This window comes from Hemicordylus capensis, chromosome 1, assembly GCF_027244095.1.
Source record: "Hemicordylus capensis ecotype Gifberg chromosome 1, rHemCap1.1.pri, whole genome shotgun sequence".
NCBI lineage: Eukaryota > Metazoa > Chordata > Lepidosauria > Squamata > Cordylidae > Hemicordylus > Hemicordylus capensis.
The window spans coordinates 97,116,534-97,136,510 of NC_069657.1; the positions used below are offsets into that span (position 1 = coordinate 97,116,534).

Sequence of the window (19,977 nt, forward strand, 5' to 3'; positions counted from 1 at the left end):
AACATTGGCATAATTATTTGCTTTTACATTTTATATCCCACCTTCCATCATTAGAATTACCAGTTATAACATCCTGCTTGCTTGCAGAAAACACAAAGAAGCCTGCCTGAGACTTCCAGTGGTGCCCATCCAGGCGCTGATCCCCTCCAAGTTAGCTTCAACCATGCAGATGCTCCCAGACCATTCAGTAGGCTGACCTTGCACTGAACCATTAAAGCTAAGAGCCAGCTGGGCCAGTCACTTGCCGCTCAGTCTCATCTACCTCACAGGGTTGTTACAAAGATAAACATAACCATGTACACACTGCTCGAGGCTCCTTGGAGGAAGAGCAAGATATACATATAAAAATATAAACGCAAAATACAATTCACAACGTAATTTCTGCAACTGCGATTTTTCAAGGAATGTCCTCAGGTACACATGTGCCTGTAATCACAGAGGAAAAGCGCCATGTGAACCAGGCCACTGTGGCCCAAGGCATCGGGGGACGCAAGCCAAATCCTGCATTGTCCAGAGTTATTCCTATACAAAGAGTTACTCCTAAAGGTCATGGGCTGGTCTTCACCTGATCTTTGCTGTGATCCCCTACTATAACAAAGAGTGTCCGGTGCGACTCAGCCACTCCATTCTCAATCAGTATTCGTATGCGATTATCCACCTTCTTGCGCTGCATTTTCAGTGAGAGATCCTGTAAATATAATATGAGATTACAGCAAATAGCAGCATTATTTCAATTGATGGTGAGAGCAGTAAGTGGTCAAATATCACAAATTTACATTCAATGTTATTTTTCACTCTGATTAAGAACATAAGGGCAGCCTTGCTGGATCAGGCCCAAGGCCTATCTAGTCCAGCATTCTGTTTCACATAGTAGCCCACCAGATGCCTCTGAGAAGCCCACAGGCAAGAGGTGAGAGCCAGTGTTCCCTCTAAAAGAGATTTCCAGATGTTGTTGATAGGGATGTGCACAGAAATCTTCGGCGCCGGCGGGGGTAGTGCTTTAAAGGTGGGGGAGGGTGTACTCACCCCTCCCGCTGCATTTCCTCCGCCGGCTCGCTGTTTTTTTAAAGCCCCTCGGGGCGGCATCGTTCCTCCCTGCCGCCCCGTTTGCCCCGTCGGCCGGAAGTGGCCGGAAGCCGCGAGTGCGCGTGCGCCCGTCGTGCGGCACACACGGCAGAAGGGCGCGCATGCACGCAACAGGCGCACGCGCACTCGCGACTTCCGGCCACTTCCAGCCGACGGGGCAAACGGGGCGGCAGGGAGGAACGCTGCTGCCCCGAGAGGCTTTAAAAAAACAGAGCGCCGGCGGGGGAAATGCGGCGGGAGGGGTGAGTACACCCTCCCCCGCCCTTAAAGCGCTACCCCCACCGGCGCCGAAACGCCGAAACCGCCCCCAGTGCCGAAACGTTTCGGAGGCCTTCATAATGGCCTCCGAAACGTTTCGGGCACATGCCTAGTTGTTGACTACAACTCCTAGAATCCCCAGCTGCAATGGCTTTTGCTTGGGGATTATGGGAGTTGTCAACAACATCTGGGAATACCTGTTAGAGGGAACACTGGTGAGGGCATGCCATCTCTCCTGCTGTTGCTCCCCTGAAACTGGTATTTAGAGGCATCTTGCATCTGGAGGTGGCCAGCCATTGATAGACCGGTCCTCCATGAAGGTCTAAGCCACCTTTAAAACCATCCAGGCTAGTGACAATCACTACATCCCGTCACAGAGAATTCCATCGATTAATTATGCGCTGTGTGAAAATTTCATTTTGTTGGTCCTAAATTTCCTGGCCTTCAGTTTCATGAGATGACCTCTGGTTCTAGTGCTGTGAGAGAGGAAGAAAAATCTATCTCTGTCCACTCTCTTTACTCCATGCATTATTTTATATAATGCATATAATATCCATTCGATCATGTCTCTCCATAGTTGCCTCTTTTCCAAACTAAAAAGACCAAGACGCTGTAGCCTTGCCTCATAAGGAATGTGCTCCAGACCCCTGATCATCTTGGTTGTCTTCTTCTGCATCTTTCCCAGATCTACAACATCCTTCTTAAGTAACTGTATGCAGTACTTCAAATGTGGCCACACCATAGATTTATATAAGGGCATTATAATATTAGCATTTTTATATTCAGTCCTCTTTCTAATGATCTCTAGCATGGAATTGGCGTTTTTCACAAGACTTGCCTTTGCAAAAGCCATGGTGATTCTCCTTCAGCAAGGCCTGCGCTTCTATATATTTAACAATTTTGTCCTTAAGTATGCCTTCCATCAATTTACCCAGCACAGAAGTTAAGCTAACCAACCTGTAGTTTCCGGGATCCCTTTTTGAAAATCAGAGTTACATTAGCTACTTTCCAGTCCTCTGGTAAAGAGCCTGATTGTTGGGAGAAGTTACATATTTTTGCTAGGAGTTCAGCAATTTCACATTTGAGTTCCTTCAGAACTCTTGGGTGGATGCCAAGGTATTTTTAATTTTTTGAGACAGTTTAGAACAGGGGTTCTCAACCTTGGGTCCCCAGATATTGTTGGACATCAACTCCCATAATCTCCAACCAAAGGCCACTGGGGCTGGGGATTATGGGAGCTGAAGTCCAATAACATCTGGGGACCCAAGGTTGAGAATCCCTGCTTTAGAACATCTTCTCATCACCTCAAATTGGCTCAGTTCTTCAGTCTTGAAGCCTGAGAACCTCAGTTCTGGAGCAGGTATATGGTCAGTATTCTCCGCCGCGAAGACAGATGCAACAACAATGGATATTTATATACTGCTTTTCAACAAAAGTTCCCAAAGTGGTTTATGTAGACGAATAAATAATATACAAATAAGATGGATGCAAGGAACTCATTCAGCTTTTGTGCTTTCTCCTTATCCTCCTTAATAATCCCTTTCACACCCTCATCATCTAAGGGTCTAACCACCTCCCTGGCAAGTTTTCTGCTTCTGATATATTTAAAGACGTTTTTGTTATTCCCCTTGACACGTCTAGCTATATACTCTCTTTTTGCATCCTTTATTGTATCCTTGCATTACTTTTGCCAGAGTTTATGTTCCTTCCTGTTTTCTTCATTTGGGCAGGAGTTCCATTTTCTGCAGGAAGTCTTCTTCCCTTTTATAGCTTCCCTGACTCTACTTGTTAGCCACGCTGGCATCCTCCTGAACTTGGTGGTACCTTTCCTCCTTCTTGGTATACATTCCAACTGAGCTGCTATTACAGTGATTCTGAATAAGTTTCCATGATTTCAAATCTGGAGTGATTTGACCCTCCTGACTTTCCATTTCAGCTTTCTTTTTACCAGGCTCCTCATTTTTGAGAAGCTCCCTCTTCTTAAGTCTGTGTCTGTATCTGTGTTGGACTTATTTGGTAATGCTCCGCTTGCATATAAGCTGAATTGGCTCACATTATGTTCACTGTTCCCCAATGGTTCTACAACTCTGACATCTCACACTAGGTCCTAGGCACCACTCAGGATTAAGTTCAAGGTTGGTTCCGCGACCAACTGTTCTAAGGCATAATCATTTAGCATGTCTAGAAATCTGGCCTCTCTGTCAATACCCACACATGAATTTGCCCAGTCTATGCAAGGATAACTGAAATCAGCCATTCTTACAGCTCTGTCTCTTTGACACCTCTCCAATTTGCTTCTCCAACTCCAGGTCACTCTCAGTGTTTTAATCTAGAGGGTGATAGCATGTCACTATTAACACATTTCCTTTCCATCTTCATATTGTCATACTGTCTGTGGAGGATTCCAGTCCTCCTAGGTTTTCTAACTTGTTGGAAGCTAGATTGCAATATCATGAAGTTTTGTTTAAGAATTCAATTTGGAGAATGAAATAGAAAAACAAACCATTATTATTTAACAGTGACATTCAAGCATAACTTGTTAGAGACACTTCACTCTGAAACAGTCAAAAGGTCTATACGCTGATGCTTTCCATACAGGAATGCTGTGAATTTTTCAAAACGTCCTAAGCTCAGACATATGGAGACACTTTTTGGTAAAACATGGTAGATACAGGAAAGAATATGTTCTCACCCTTCACCCAAACATATTTTTAATAACTCAAAAAAGTTTCAAATAATCAGGAGTCCTTGCTTGCCCTTATTTTGTAATGTTTAGGCATCCAGCAAGCAGATGCTTGACATTTTTCCTAGAACAATCATAAAATTTCTTGCAAATACCCAAGACAATTGTTGGGAACAGATATGACCATGAAATGCCTAGATTAGGGATTCTTAACGTTTATGCACCTAAGAGCCCTCCAGATCTTCAAGTATCATGGATCCTCCACCCTATTTTTAGAAGGCTCCAAGAAAAATTAGAGAAAAATATACGTACTGGGGATAGTATTTTACAGAACTCTGTTCTGGCTCACCAGGAAGCAAATTAAATTAACTACGGCAAAGATTTTCCATGGACCATATGGACCTACCCCACTGATGCCTGGTTAAGATTCCCTGGCCTAGATACTGTGGTGAAGAACCATTTATCAATGAGAAATACCAGTCGCTTGTGATACACATAAACCTAATCATGCTTACTCAGAAGTTTCACAGAGTTCAGCAGAAGTCACTCTCTAAATAGTATGCTAAAGATTTAGTCTTAGATTTAGATCTTCGCCTAAAAGATCCAGAATCAATGGTATACATTCACTTCTAGTGCAGGTATCAACTCAAATGTCAGCCTCAAAAGAACAACAAAAAGAAGTCAGATCTGCTAAATTGATGGATATTTCTAAGTACCTTCTGAGCTCACAACAAATTCAAAGGAAATATGAGTGTGAAATCACTTTTCATTTGCAATTTACATTCTAAAGATAGTTCCTTCATTCACATATCTACTATGGGCCGGTGCAGATTATCACTTTTCCTCAGTCGCCCCTACATGCGATAGTGCCAGGGCTGCAAGCACAAATGTGCCTGCCCTGACTTCACTCGAGAATGTGCAGGCATGATTGCAGCATGACTTTTACTCACGTGAGATGGGTGATCATTATCATCATATGTGGGGTGACTGTAGGGAAATGATCATCCTAACCAGCCCTGTGTCTCTTATATACAAAGTTTTGATTCTGTAGCTCCATCCAGATGCTAGTTTGTGGAGGCTGTACTCATGTACAGTCTGAAAGCTCATCAGAAATCCATCCCCTCATCCTCTCCAGCGGGTCGTGAATGCTGTAAGTGTGATGGCGGGTACTTCCGTGATCCACAAACAACATATGAATAAGGCTTGTGTCACTAACGTCACAATCCCATTAGGTTTCCTGAGAAGTAAATCTAACTGATTTTAATGGGATTTATTCCCAAGGACGGCAGACTCAGTATGAGGGTGGTGAAAGTACTACTACTACTACAAGTCTTTAAAAAAATGTATGTGAAAGTAAGCTACACTCTTATCATCAAATTTTACTATTGCTATGAATATTTGAGAAGTAGTCTGCTCCACCCTTTTTGAAAGCAATCATGGTGGTCTGAATTTGTGAGTCAAATATGCACTCACAAATTCAAACAAAATCAGTAATAATAAAACGGTGCACGCCACAAATCCAAGATGAATGCCCTTACACAGGCAGCATGCAATTTTCATTGGGAATCCAGGAATGCAACTAGGGTCGGACAAAAAAGGGAAAGAAGGCAGGCAGGCGAGTGGGTGGGAAAAGAGATCCACTAAACGAAAGAGCTGCAGATGTTTATAAATATAGGGAGAGAAACTAAACAGATCTCTGGACGGAAGGGAGAACGCTCAAATAAAAGGGAAAGGCAAAAAACCGAGTCAGTTTACAATTTCAATCCTATGCTTGGAAGAAAATCCATTGGGACTTACTTCAAACAGGACTTACTTCCATATAAACATTCACGGAATCAGACCGCACGTCCCCGCAATACCCAAATCCAAGAGCTCTTGCACACCCATCTACCCATAATTTGTAAGGTCCTCACCTTTCACTTTAAAAAAAGATCCACGTTACAAGGGAATAGGCTGCAGCAGTCTTTAGACTCCGAGACGAACTTCCCACGTGCAAAACCACGTGGGCTGCGCGGCGGCGAGAAAGGACCCTTGCCTGCCTGCTGCCCACGAAAATGCCTTTACAGGCGCGCGACAAGGCTACTGCAGCGGAACCACCCACTGTAGCTACTAGAAGATTTCTTGCAGAACGAAGCCACCTCCTCCCGCCACGCCCGCGAGTCACCAGTCGGGCCGTGGGGGAGAAACGAGACACAGCGAACCCTGTAACCACAGCGAACATGTAATTTTTAACAATGTTGTATAATTTTTAATTTAACAATGCTGTATTGTAGACGTGTAATTTTTAACAACTTATTTAACAATGCTGTATTGTAGACATGTAATTTTCAACAATGCTGCATAATTTTTAATTTGATAACCAAGTTTCTTACTATCTCTAACATCATTTTTAAAAAGATGCATGGGCAAAGAGAGTGCTAGTGGTTACAAACAGGGAGACTGAGCATGAGCAACGACTGTGGGCGAGAGTGGCTACAAACAGGGAGACTGAGCATGAGCAACGACACGGAAGTTTATCAGGAAAGAAGAGGAGGAGGAAGTACTGAAATCTGATGGTGCCTATCAGAAAATCCTACAGTGTACCACTCGTCGATGAGTATAACAAAACTGTGCTACACCATCAGCCCGGGGTCTTTTTTAGTGGCGCGCGCCCTTTCCTTTGGCTCATCACAGCCAGGAAGGGGGGGCGGGGCGAAATGCACAGGCTGCCCTTCATAGGCTAGAGGCGGTGTATTAGCATCGTACCCAGGTGCGCAGATAGGGCGAAGTGATACTACACCGGGGCCGTTGAGAAGGCGAGAATGCCGATACAGAGGCTGCCTTGGCAAGTTAGGACTCTTCGCCTTGGTTGCCTGTATGCGAAGAGCTCGCTGTAGGCTGACCCTCGACACGTTTACACAGAAATATGCCCTACAGTGAGACATCTTTCCAGGTTTCGCACTGCAATCCGATCTTATCCAGATCTAGCCGTGCGTCTCATTTCGTTCGATGGCATTTACTCAATTTGTAGCCTTAGAGCTCTGCTACTATTCCTGTTTACTGGAAAGCTCCACTTTCTTCAGTGGGGCTTGACTTCCGCATAAACTTGCCTTGGATCTGGTGGTTATACTGCTAATACAACTACTCCGAAGCACACTTCGGCGGAAGTAAGAGAGAGCTCTGCTTCTTAAGCTTATGGAGAATATTTCAAATGTTCAAGGCATTTCCCACACTTTATATCAAATCTTACAACCTTCCATTATTTATTTGTAGCATAGTACAGATGGGAGAGACTGAGCGAAAAGTTAACGGTTTGAATTTCATTTCCTCGTTCATGGGTGAGCTGCTACTTCGAGCCCTGCTTTCGCTGCACAAGTTGTCAAACTGCAGAATATGCAAATAGACAAACATATAGATCAAGAATTCAACTTGTTGCTTAGTTTTAACTTTAAAAACCGGTAGATTACGGCGTTCGAGCACAGAACACTGTACACTTTAAGACTTTATTTAAACAAGCTGTCCTTCCACTCTGAAAACTTAAATTGACGTTGCCAATAGCCACACTGTTTCTTCGTAGTATTCAAAACAGAAAAGGCTTTACCACGTTTCTACCGATCAAGAAACCGTATTTGCCTTGATTTAGACATTCTGCCATGAAATATATTTTAATAAAAGGTACTAAATGAAGATAGTGCAATGAAAAGATATCTCTGGCTGTTATGCAGAAGCGAGTGGATTAACATCTACGATGAAGTACAGCATCTTCCTCTTCATAAGGCACACTGTCCCATAGCTCACTGCTTCAGATATTAACCCTTTTAATGTGCAATTATTCATACACCTACTTCTACTTCAGTGTATCACCAGAAGCGACTTAAAAATGCACAACTCTAAAGAAGAGTGGTAAGAGGGTGTTTATCCTCAACCCCATGTATTAACTCTTTGCAAATGTCACATTTTAAGCTATTTAACGTTTTGCAAGGTTGGGATACCCTGGATTTTTGTCAGTCAGAGAGTCATTGAGCATTCATTTTAGTCACTCATAGATAATTGCAACAACATTCCTGGTTTCGTATTTCCCATCAGTGTAACATTAGTTCTAACTTTAGGTATCACTTTTTTGGCATTTTGGCAATTTTTTTAAACAAGCTATATTTGAAAAACAATCACAATAGTAACAGAACTCAAGGTTAGTTGCATCCTTATTTTGTCTGGTAACTTTATTTCAGCACAAGTGTAAATGCAAGACTGCAATTTCATTCACTCACTACTGAAAGTACTTTTGATCTTTTTTCATAATAATTACCAATAAAATATATTAAAGTTAAACTGTTCACTCATCTCTTCCAGGTGCAGTTTAAATGCTATACCACATGTATACAAACACTTTAGGGGCAAGATCCAGACTAAGTTACACATGATTAAACACCATGGAAACAGATGAGGTATTACAAAGTCCCATTAGCTTCAGTTGGTCTTAGTTATTACTAATTCAGTCTGAATGCTTGCCCTACTTGTTTGAGGTTGCAGTCAACTTAAAGTTGCTGGTGCCTGTGTGTACACTGTGAACAAGGCAGAGAGGTGTGGTTTTTTGAACACATAAAAAACACTCACCCACTATGACATTTAAACTAGGCCTCATTATCTTTACTTCTATTATCCAGAACCCAAATTATCTGTCCTGGCAAAAAAAATATTTAGAGTCTAGTGGCAAGATCCCATGTAAAATTACCACTGGTGGCGATATCCATATGCAAATAATAAAGCTTCTATTAATTTAAATGTCATTGTTTAATAAAAATCCCAGTTCTCAAGCTTTTGCCATACAAGAACTACAAAATAAATGCCACATTAGACTGGAGCAGTAAAAGGCAATGGTTTACCAACCTGATCTGCAGTATTTTCAAGTCCAGAATACAGCAGCATAGGCACTAATTTTAGTTTCTGCCAGGAATATCCAAATCAATCATCAACCTCAAATTTGTAATCTTCAAAACTCACAATATTTGCATAGATATGTATTACAAGCTTGGCTCTGAACAATTCTAACACAACATGCATTTTAATAGTCACATTAACGCAATACTCACAAGTGTTACTATATGTTTAATGTAGAGGAAATATTACTACTTATAAGCACCCTTTCCCATTCAAATGGAATGTGTAGTTTTAAAATGAAGTAAAATTCTTGGAAATGCTGAAGATCATTTGTTGCTACATTAATTGAACAGAATTCCTCAAACCAGCTGCAATAGTAACTTTCTATGTGTTGAGAGATTAAATTACAGTGGCAAAACCAAGGAACTACCAAGACAGAGTTTCAAGTGAAGTTTTTGTGAGTAGTGAGAGGTAAATGAAAATGGCCCAAATGTATTAAGGGCATATTAGCAAAGTTTCTGATATCCTGGACTACCAAAGAACTGGCCCTCAACAGAACCGTACAGGATGCTTCTGGATCATGAGCATTGCTCAGAAGTAGCAGCCCTCTGGTGCAACAGCACATGCATAGAACTGGGGGAGCTGCACAAGTGTATTCAGTGTGTTCCCACAGTCTCCTCATGCACTTCCATTGTCTGAATGTCAGCCAGTGTTATTTAATGGCCTACAGTGCACAGAGATATGCAGCAGGGTGAAGGATATATAGATGCCAGCAGCATTTTAATGTTAACTGAAGATTAGGAAATGTTTACTAATCACAGCTGTGTAGCAAAGGATATCTTTTTAAAAAAATGGTGGCTATACATACACTGTGTAGATTCTAAATTGATTTGAAAATATGGACTTGCTTTTTTAAAAAAAAGAAATAAGCTCAAGTTGCTGTAGTTTTGGTTTAAGCAGCATAGTAACATATCAAGGCAGGCAGATCTGCTCAATTCATGCCTATGACAGTTGCTACTCAAGACATCTACTTTTCCTTAAATCGGCTTAAAATGCAAATATATCTACACTGGCTTCAGTATGCACCTATCTCTCCTTTATGGCTTGCCCAATTTTAAGCATTCAAATGAGATTTTTAGCTTCACTTGTGAAAATGTTCTAAAAGGATGTAGATGAACTCTCTAAGCTGGCCATGAATACTGAACAGGAGATCTCTGTTTTATCTTCTATTGCAGTAACTACAGCAAAGATAGAACAAAACACACATCTTTCTTGCGCAATTCACAATACATCTGTAGCTCTTATTACTATAGTACAGATTGTTAAGGGCAGTAGATTAGCTGGATTCAAACAAGTATTAAACAAGTTTCATTCATTTTATCAGTATATTTGTTATATGGGTTCGGAGATAACCTCCAAGACAGGGAATTCCTAAACCTCTGAATGTTGGAAGATGAAAAACTGACACAGCACACTGTATTTTTCCTTGGACAATTCTGAAGCAGGTTATTGCTGGTCACTTCTGGAAACAGCACGCTGAAGAACATGAACCAATGGTCTGAATCAGACAAATAAATACAACTTCTTCATTGTTCATAAGCTGGGCAAACTGTAGCTTTTCATTCACAAGTAGACCTCAATTACATACTATTCAACTTTCCTCCAAATTTTGAAATTACAACTTCACACTCAGGGTTATTTAATGCCTATTGATCAAGTCATGATGTGAGCAGGCCCCAGAACAGAACCAAACAAATCTCAAGTTTGTAGGCTGACATCCAGATAAAGCATTGGTTTAGCACCATAATTTCAGGACTTCAAGACTAGCACTGCACCAGTGTTTACATGGAGGGAACAATTTGACAACCTACCCTTATTCTGGAAGCAATCCATGCCATATAAAAAAACATGCCCAAGGGCTGCATATCCCTCAGGGACATATTTATGGGCAAAAGAGCACTTTCAGGAGAAAGGGGTTGCTACAATTTGCTTCTTTTCCCTTGCTGCATGAGTGGTAGAGAGGAGCTGGCTGAACTCTTCAGAAGCATCAGCTCTTCACTAGTCTAGATGTCAACCACAGTCTTTTGTTCACATTCAGTCAATCTGAAGAGAACAATGAATTCTGAAAGTTTAGCAAAGCAAATCCATTTAAAATTTCTAGTTTTCTTAAATTCAGACTCTGAAGAGCTACAATAATGCCAACTTCTAAGTAAACTACCCAAATTGATTTCTAATCTGTTCTGTGAAATAATTTATAACATCACAGATAGGTAGAATTCCACAGCCTGAGAATCTCAGTACTGAATGGGCCCATACAGCTACAAATACAAGCTTTGGAAGTGCAGAGATTAAGGATGTGCACGGAACCACCGGCAGCCAGTTCGATGGCAGGGTATGCTGCCACCCCGCGGGACCACTTTTAAACAGCGTCAGTGCGGGAATCGTGGGGCGGAGAGCACCCTCTCTGCTCCTTAAAGGTAAACACTCCCACCGCCGAACTGGTTTGGAGGTCCGTAAGAAGACTTCAGAACCGGTACGTGCACATCCCTCGCAGAGATGAGTCAGGTGCAATATAAAGCAGAAGAGAGCTGAGAGGATTTCTAAGTATCGTGGAAGTATGGTGTGAGAAAGGAGCCATGCAGAAAACTGAAGCCCTGAAAGGCAGGGCTTCAGTTTGCTGCATGGCTTTCTCACTCCATAGCTAGCAGAGACAGACAATGTGAAATAAGCCAATAGGTAAGTATTCACATAATATATCCCTGTTGTAGCTTCTCTAGAACAATTTCATGGAGTACAGAGAAGAACCCTGCTTTTTTTGGTTCCTAATTCACCTTTTGATTGAAATGCTATGTCCAAACTGTTAGATCTAATACCTCTTAAAAACCAATAGTGGTCTCTTTTTAATAACTTTTAAAAAGAGTTATTACTTTTAATAACCTAGTAGTACTTGATATTTACAGCCTACCACCTCCTACCACATCAATGTTTTAATAACTCTCTATGGTGATATTTGAAGATATATGGGGTCAAGCAAAGATGTTAAATAACATCATTTGCTAAACTGAGATAATAAGCAATTCTCAATTCCCAGTTCAATTCAGTCTTCACAGAGCAGAAGCTATCTTAATTTGTGTAGATAGCATTAAGAGGATCACCACTCCAACCCAATGACACTGTGCATGCAGAAGCAGATTTCCATATACACAACTCCTGTTCATCCAGAAACTGTATGCAGTTCCCAGTTCCAGCATCAGGTGACATGCATACAGTTCCTACTGTCTAAAACTGTATGCACAGCCCCAATGAGTCAAAACCCAACTCTGTTGGGTGGGGGACAACTGCAGCTCCTCAATGAGAAATTATCTTTGATACACACAACATACACCTCTGGATTGGGGACCATTTACTAACTATTTAAATAGCTTTGAGTATAACAACCTTCAAAGTTCAAATAATGTGCTTGTGAAGTTTCTATCTAATAATTTGCATCAATCACTGAAGATGTTAAAGATTTTTTTTATAAACATGTTTTATTTATCTTGCTTAGATTTTTAACTGCTGGCTGTAATTTCCTTTAAAAGGGGAAACCAATCCAAACACATACTGGTGCTTTTCAAAAGAGAGCAATTTAAAAGGGCAGCAGCAGCAGCAGCAGCACGGATTTGAGATTTCTTAAAACCTTCAGGCTGCAGAAGAAAAGAACATGTGACCCAAAGTGTAATGAATATCCATTAATTTCCATCAGTACCTGCATCAGTTATTTAGGTGAAAATACAGCAAGATAAAGTATTAGTGACAGACAATGTGCAAGTCATAAGGAAAGATAGAGTACCAATCCTTACAAATGTAATTGCTATCCAAGAAATGTGTTCGGCGAGAACTCAACACTTCACAATGAGGTGGTCATTCAGATTGCATCTAACAAAAAAATTTAAAGTGCCAATCAAAGCCTAATTTGGGGTTTACACAATTATATCAACAGTTACACAAAACAATTAATGCATCCCTTTGTCACAGCAAGACAGGCCTAATAGGAACATGCTGTAACTAAGGGCATGCCCAAGCTGTCAATTAGCTTAGAATCTAGTTAAGGGTATAGGCATAGGCATTGTTTATTATGCATTTGTAAATGTTCAGTACTGAATTGCAGTTGCTCTGTCAAATCACACTTCACTTCTTCCATCTTCCTTTCATGTAAAAGTTTAAATATACCAATTGTCTGAGTAAAACATTTAGGGATTTACATATTTTTATCAAAATCTGCTGCACCTCTATTTGCTGCACCTCTATAGAATGTCAGTGGAGTCAGTTGGGTTATTTCTGCCTGTTAACTATGGAAGTTTTTGTCACCCTGAAATTGCCATTTTTGCTTTTAATCAGAGCAAGGGTAAAAATCCTGTATCTCATGTGCAAGGCTCAAGATGATGTTTAGGATAGAACATGCAGAGTAAACATTGTTTCTTTCCATATCCAGGTAATATAAAGCTGACAATTGTAGTCCTTTCCTTATGGGCAATGAAAATAATCCCTTTACTATGAGATAACTCTTCTGGTAACATGTATGGTACACTGGCCAGTGTGTTTTTGGCGTTTAAATGTAATCCTGTGAATTAGTTTAATTCACTTGCTGAGCATTCATTTGAGGCATCCCTCTGTTGGGTCTCGGGGGCCCGCCACGACCTAGAAAATAAAAATAGTATTTTATTTTTGGATCAAGTGAGATCCGTTGATATTCAGAATGGCTCTCTCTCACACAAGACTGGTCTCCCAGCATGAGTGTCATGTGCCTAGAGACAATAAGTAGTAGTCTGAATATCTGTTCACTCACCAGGGGAAAACAGACTTTGTATGTACACATTTTAAATCTCACCTTTGTACATGAGTCCCAAGTTCTGTTTTCAAAAACACTTTACCAAAAAATGTTTTTAAAATTTCTCAACAACTATAAAGTATTACTAAAATGTAGTCAGTGAAGAATAGTTTTGTATTCTACTACATATAATTTTTGTTTTAGTTTAGTATAGATAGTTGCTGCTGGGCTGGTTCCAGACAATAAATTAAAAGGGCAGTATTTTATTAGAACATCTTTCAGTGGTGATTCAAATTTCAGTTTTGAGTTACAGAAAGCATATATTCCTGTATTTTCCTACTGCTCAACATATTTTCCAACAGTATTAACAGCCTTGTACTATATACAACTAAGATTAGGTATTTTTCCTGCCTCAACAATATTGGCCTTGATCCACTCAAGTGCAGGCCCAGCACCAGTGCTTGGAGGAGTCCCAGAAGAGAGCTTTTCCTCCCTCACTAAAACAAGCGCATAGGCACACACATCCAGTAGCATAAGGGATACCTGCAGGGCATGAGAGGTCTATGTGTGCCTCCCATATCCTCATGCAGCTCCTATTCTATGCCCACATTGGCAGTAGGGATGGTGGAAAAGGGGGCTCTACTGAGTCCAGAGTAAAGCTCCATATGTGGGGTGCTGTGTCCACACACAACTGGAGTGGGCCCATTTGCTTTGCTTATATCATTGTAAACTATGTTGTGAATACAAGAATAATGTAGCATAACAGGAAAAAACTGTAAATATGCAAATTATGTATGAAATTGAATAGGTACATTTCAAAGGTATACCAGAGTTTAACTATAAATAGATGAAAACAAAATTTCACAACAGGCTACAAATAATGAAAGATCTTTATTGAAACTCAAGCAGCAATAGCAAGATACAAATGCAAAAATTATTGGAGCTATAAAAACCATAGGAGCCTACCAAACATTTTTCACAGTAAAGGTGCACACCTCACAATTGGATTAAGCTTACATTTTCAGGACTTGCTTGTGCAAGGAATAAAGAACAACCTAGTAGCTTTAAATATAAAGCTTAGCAGGGAAGTTTAACAGTATACTTAGTTCAAATGCCAAATTAATTAACAACTTCCAACAAATGTCTGGGACAGTTAGAAACATTTGAGTTGAAATATCTGGAAGTCTACAACCCGCTTGAACCTCTCTAGAGATTCAAATCAGAAATTCATCACTTGAATATTACCTCGAGGGACTCCCCGAGGACCACTTTGTCCAGAGCCACGCTTGAAATTTTGTTGATATCCATCCTGGAATAAAACAGAACAGCAAAATCTCATTTAACATGTGAAGTTATGATTCAAAAGGGCAGGTTTCTTACCTGTAACTGGAGTTTGAGTGGTCTTCTGTGTATCACACTGCTGGATTTGCATCTGTGCAGAGCCATGTCTCAGACTTTTCTAGAGCTTCACTTAAAAATCAATTTTTGGCAGAACCCTAGTTCCCCCAGAGGATTATCTAAGTCCCTTCCTCAGTCCGAGTGATCAATGCCAGCCAAAAATATGGTGATAGGCTACTACAGCAGGGAGGATGGGAGCGTTGTATGGATGCACAGACCACCATTCAAAGAACTCCAGTTACAGGTAAGAAACCTGCCCTCCTCCTTCATAGTCTCTGTGCATCACACTACTGGGATAATACCCAGGACTTCCTACTTGGCTGGAGGGTGCAGCCTTAAACAGAATGAAAAAACTTCATGGAAGGGCAGACTGAAGAATTACATTCCCAAAGGAAGCATGGGACCTCTCCCTGACATCTAAAGCATAACAGTGAATGAAAGTCAAAGGCTGCTCTGCAGACATTGTCCAAATTGACCTCATGACAAAAGGCTGTGGAATGAGCCCTCAACAGTGCTAGAAAAGGCTGCTTCGCTAGATAATAAGCAAAGGATAGTATCTGTCACTCACCTGGTGGCGCAGTGGTAAAACTGCTGCCCTGTAACCAGAAGGTTACAAGTTTGATCCTGACCAGGGGCTCAAGGTTGACTCAGCCTTCCATCCTTCCGAGGTCGGTAAAATGAGTACCCAGAATGTTGGGGGCAATATGCTAAATCACTGTAAACCGCTTAGAGAGCTCCGGCTATAGAGCGGTATATAAATGTAAGTGCTATTGCTATTGCTATTTAGATAATCTTTGACTAGATAGTTGTGAGATCCTGCATGGAAAACAAAGCTTGGGATTTTTGTAATAATTTAGTTCTGTCTATATGAAAGACAAGGACTCTTCTCAAGACCAAGGAACGACAGACTCATTCAGAATCAAGTTGGGGGGAAATACAGGTAAACAACTCCTGAGAAACATGGAACTCGCACAATCTTAGGTAAAAAGGAAATACTGGGATGCAGCCCAAACTTGTCCCTGTGAAAAACCAAAAAAGATGGGTTAGCCCTAATAGCCCTTAGTTCACTCACTCTCCTTACTGATGTGTTTGCCACCAAAAAGGCAGTCTCAAGAGATAGCAATCTCAAATTGCAAGTGGTCAGGGATTCAAAAGGCTTATACATTAGTTGGGTCAGAACAAGGTTCAGATCTCAGTGTGGGAATAGTTTAGGGAGAGGTGGGTATACATGCCTCAGACCCTTGAAAAAAAATATTTTCACTGTATGGTTTGAAAACAAACCTGATGAACAATGCAAACAGGTATGGTTGCCAAGTGGTCCTTTAATGAAGTTAGGGCAAGTCCTTTATCTTTCAAAGAGAGAAGGTAGTCTAGGATGGTGGCTGCCAGTACTCTGCGAGGAGGCACATTAACGGAAGCAGAGCATGTGAAGCAACTCTTCCATTTGGCAGTATAACACTTCCATGCAGATGGCTTCCTTCCTACTTCCAGTATACTTTAACGCATGCACTGACAGAAAATCCATCATTATATTCCAGATTGTGAGATGGCGACAAGTGCCAAGTCCAGTGTTATCAGGTGTGGAGCAGTAGATAAGCATATGGTTTGACAGGTTGCAAGCATATGGTTTCATATAAACATATAGTTTGATATGTAGTTTGACAGGTTGCATACCATGGTTGCTTAGGTCACCAAGGAGTCATATGTAGGCAATGGGAACTGTCCAAGTGCCTTTTTGAAGCACTTTTGGAAAGAGGGGTATCGCCGGATAAATGTACACTAGACCCAATCCCCAATTCTGCAGGAAGGCATCTCCCAGAGATCCGGGATCCCTGCCCACTCTGCTGCAGTAGAGGTAACACTACTTGTTTTCTGTTGATACAAATAGATCCAAAATTTGCTACCCCATCTCTGGAACATAGTGACAGGACCTTTGAGTCTAATTTGCATTTGTGAGATGTACTGTTCCATCAACTCAGGATATTTGCTAGGATACTGAACTTCCCTTCTGTATGAAGAGCTACTGACCAAATCTTGTGGAAGGTGCACCAATGCCATATATTGAGAGTAAGGTACAAGAGTAGCTTGGATTCTGTCTAGACTTACTTGTTTATTTATTAAAAGATTTAATATACCACCCAGTCCACAGACTCAAGGTGGTGTACAAGGCAAGAACAGCATCTGACATTTTTTTTTCCTTTAAAAAGGCAACAGAGAGATTTAAAGGGCAAATGCCTGGTGGAAAAGAAACGTCTTCAATAAGGTCTTAAAGGCTGAAGGGTGGGGGGAGAATTCCAAAAGCAAGGGGCAGCAACAGAGAAAGCCCTTCCATGGGCCCTAGTACTATGGACTTCTCTGAGACCAGGGACCGAAAGAAGGGCAACCTGAGAAGATCTCAAAGGACGCGACACAACTGACCAGGAGAGGCAGTCCTTAAAGTAAGCAGGTGCTAAGCCCTGAAGGGTTTTAAAGGTGAGAACCAGCACTCTGAATTGGACACAGAAGCAAATAGGTAACCAATGTAGCAATCGCAATAGTGGTTTCACAACATCATATCTCTTAGCGCCCATAAGCAGGCAGGCTGCCACATTCTAGACAAACTGAAACTTCTGGGTTGTCTTCAAAGGCAAACCCACGTAGAACGCATTACAGTAATCCAGACGAGAGATGATGAGGGTATGAGTTACTGTTGCCAGGGCCTGCCGGTTGAGATAGGGCCGCAACTGGCGGACCAGCCGAAGCTGGGCAAAGGCACCCCTGCCCACAGCCTCCACCTGCTGCATGAGCAGAAGCCGTGAGTCCAAGAGGACCCCCAAGACGCGGACCACCTCCTTCTGGGGCAGCACAACCCCATCCAGGAAGAAACTCAGACTCGGCAATTGGCCAGATCAAGGAGTGAGCAAAAGCAACTCAGTCTTGGAGGAATTAAATCTGAGCCTGTTTGGGCCCATCCAGACAGACCCTGACAGCCTCCAGACACTGGGCAAGCACAGAAATGGCATTTCTGGAATGGCCTGGCACAGCAATATACAAGTGAGTATCATCAGCATACTTCTGGAATCTCACCCCAAATCGATGGATGACCTGCCCCAGCGGGCTGATTTAGATATGACTGGGCCGTCATATTGCTGAAAGGACTAATACTTTCTCAGGGGGAATCCAACAGCGAAAGGCTTTTAGGGCACTGTAAATGCCCAGGAGTTCCAGGAAATTGATATGCTCCCTCCTTTCTTCATGTGGCAATTTGCCCACCACTACCATAGATCTGAAATGAGCCTCCCAACCCTGGAGAGTGAGGGTAGAAAGAGAGTAATCCTGTAAGAGAGCTCTCCAATGGGTCCGCCAGTGAACTGACAGTTGTACCCCATTGGGATTCTCAGAATTTTGGGCTAGGAATAGAACTGGTGTTTGAAATTGTTGAGGAACCATGCTTGAGATGGTCTCATGTGCAGGCATGCCAGCACAGTTCCCTTTATGGCATGCGCATGCTCACAAGTTTTCTGATGTCCACTCGGTTAATTTTAGATCCCACTCAGATTGAATTAGGAAGCCCCACTCTGAATGCATCTGTGCGCACAGTGCCTTGATACTTCTGCCCAGAACAAAACTCATTCCACATAGAGATGAAAAAAATTAGAGGGACCACTGCATGCTAGTACTGTTGTGGTGGAGGCCATGAGCCCCAGCATCCTTTGTACAAAGAAGGTGGAATGGTACTTTCTGAGGCAAATTCTTTCAGCTGTAGCCCAGATTGTCTTTATGCATTGGTATGGCAGAAACACTGCTGCCCTTGTGGAGTCTAGCATTGTCCCCAGGAATAATATTATTTTGGAAGGATTCAGATTTGACTTTTTGTTATTTATTTGTAGTTCTAGAGTAGATGCAATGGGGTCCTTATATCTGCAAGCAACTGGGATGTTTATGTTGCTACCAGTAACCAGTCGATGTACATGAAGCCTCTTATCCTTCTGATACAAAGATGGGCTGCTACAACAGACATGCACTTCATGAAGATGTGGAGTGCAGAAGCCAACCCGAATGGGAAGACCATATATTGCTAGATATGTTGGCCTATATGAAATCAGAGATACTTGTGATGGTGCAAGGCAATTGAAATATGGAAGTAAGTGTCGTTCAGATACAAGTGATCATTGGAAGCAAACCACACCTTTCTGAAAAGTGCCAAAATGACAGGAATTATCATTTGGAATTTCCAGTATCTGAAGAAAAGATTTGACTTCCCTTATATCTAGGATAGATCTCAGTCCACCATCCGTTTTCGGGACCGTGAAACACATTGATTAAAACCAATATGGAGGTTGTGAAGTACTCTTTGGATTGCTCCCATTAGCAAAAGAGAAAAAGAGACCTCTTCCATAAAACTGGAGGCTGGTTCTGTTGACTGGATCGAAACTATCCTGTAACCAATCCATGTGAAGGCAGGACCCATGAGTCCTTTTGAAAGAAGTCCATGCATCATAATAGGGGGAGAGTCTGTAACCAGTGCTTGGTGCTACTGAGTCACTGGCCCTTAGAGTAGGACTGCTTAGACTTAGAAGCAGAGTGGGACCTGGAAGTGGCTGATGTAGAGTATTTTCACTGTTGGAATCTGTGTTGCCATTGAAATGAATCAGAAGAATGGTAAGTGGACTGCATGGATTGCTGGTGTTTGTGCCAAAACATTTTCCTAGTTTATGAGGCAGGTTGTTGTGCCATCCCCATAGACTTACTGTAGAACACAGTTTTGGGATCCTTTCGAGGGTGTGTTCTAGCCAAACAGTATCTCCCCATCAAAAGGAAGGTCCTCTATACAGGATCTTGGGCAGAGTACTGGAATGTAACCAGGCATAGCATCTCATAATAAATAGATGCAGCCATAGACCAG

General features: G+C 41.7%; 2 protein-coding genes across 8 annotated transcripts in view; both read right to left on the reverse strand.

Annotated features, from left to right (window-relative positions):
* Positions 1-6,058, reverse strand: part of NAT10 (N-acetyltransferase 10) — a 51,899-nt gene extending 45,841 nt beyond the window's left edge. The window contains exons 1-2 of one of the 3 annotated variants that reach the window (XM_053285304.1): positions 5,941-6,058; positions 566-688 (exon numbers count right to left, since the gene is read on the reverse strand). In XM_053285304.1, the coding sequence (XP_053141279.1) occupies positions 566-673 (108 nt within the window). In that variant the 5' untranslated portion in view covers positions 674-688; positions 5,941-6,058. Of the gene's footprint in view, positions 1-565; positions 689-5,840; positions 5,914-5,940 lie in introns of those variants that run through there. The other 2 variants (XM_053285303.1, XM_053285305.1) reach the window with 2 other exon arrangements.
* A 6,337-nt stretch (positions 6,059-12,395) lies between these two features.
* Positions 12,396-19,977, reverse strand: part of CAPRIN1 (cell cycle associated protein 1) — a 72,307-nt gene continuing 64,725 nt past the window's right edge. For all 5 annotated transcript variants that reach the window (XM_053283903.1, XM_053283980.1, XM_053284060.1 and 2 more), the window contains 2 exons: positions 14,940-15,003; positions 12,396-13,564 (listed from right to left, as the gene is read on the reverse strand). In XM_053283903.1, the coding sequence (XP_053139878.1) occupies positions 13,500-13,564; positions 14,940-15,003 (129 nt within the window). In that variant the 3' untranslated portion in view covers positions 12,396-13,499. The remainder of the gene's footprint in view (positions 13,565-14,939; positions 15,004-19,977) is intronic.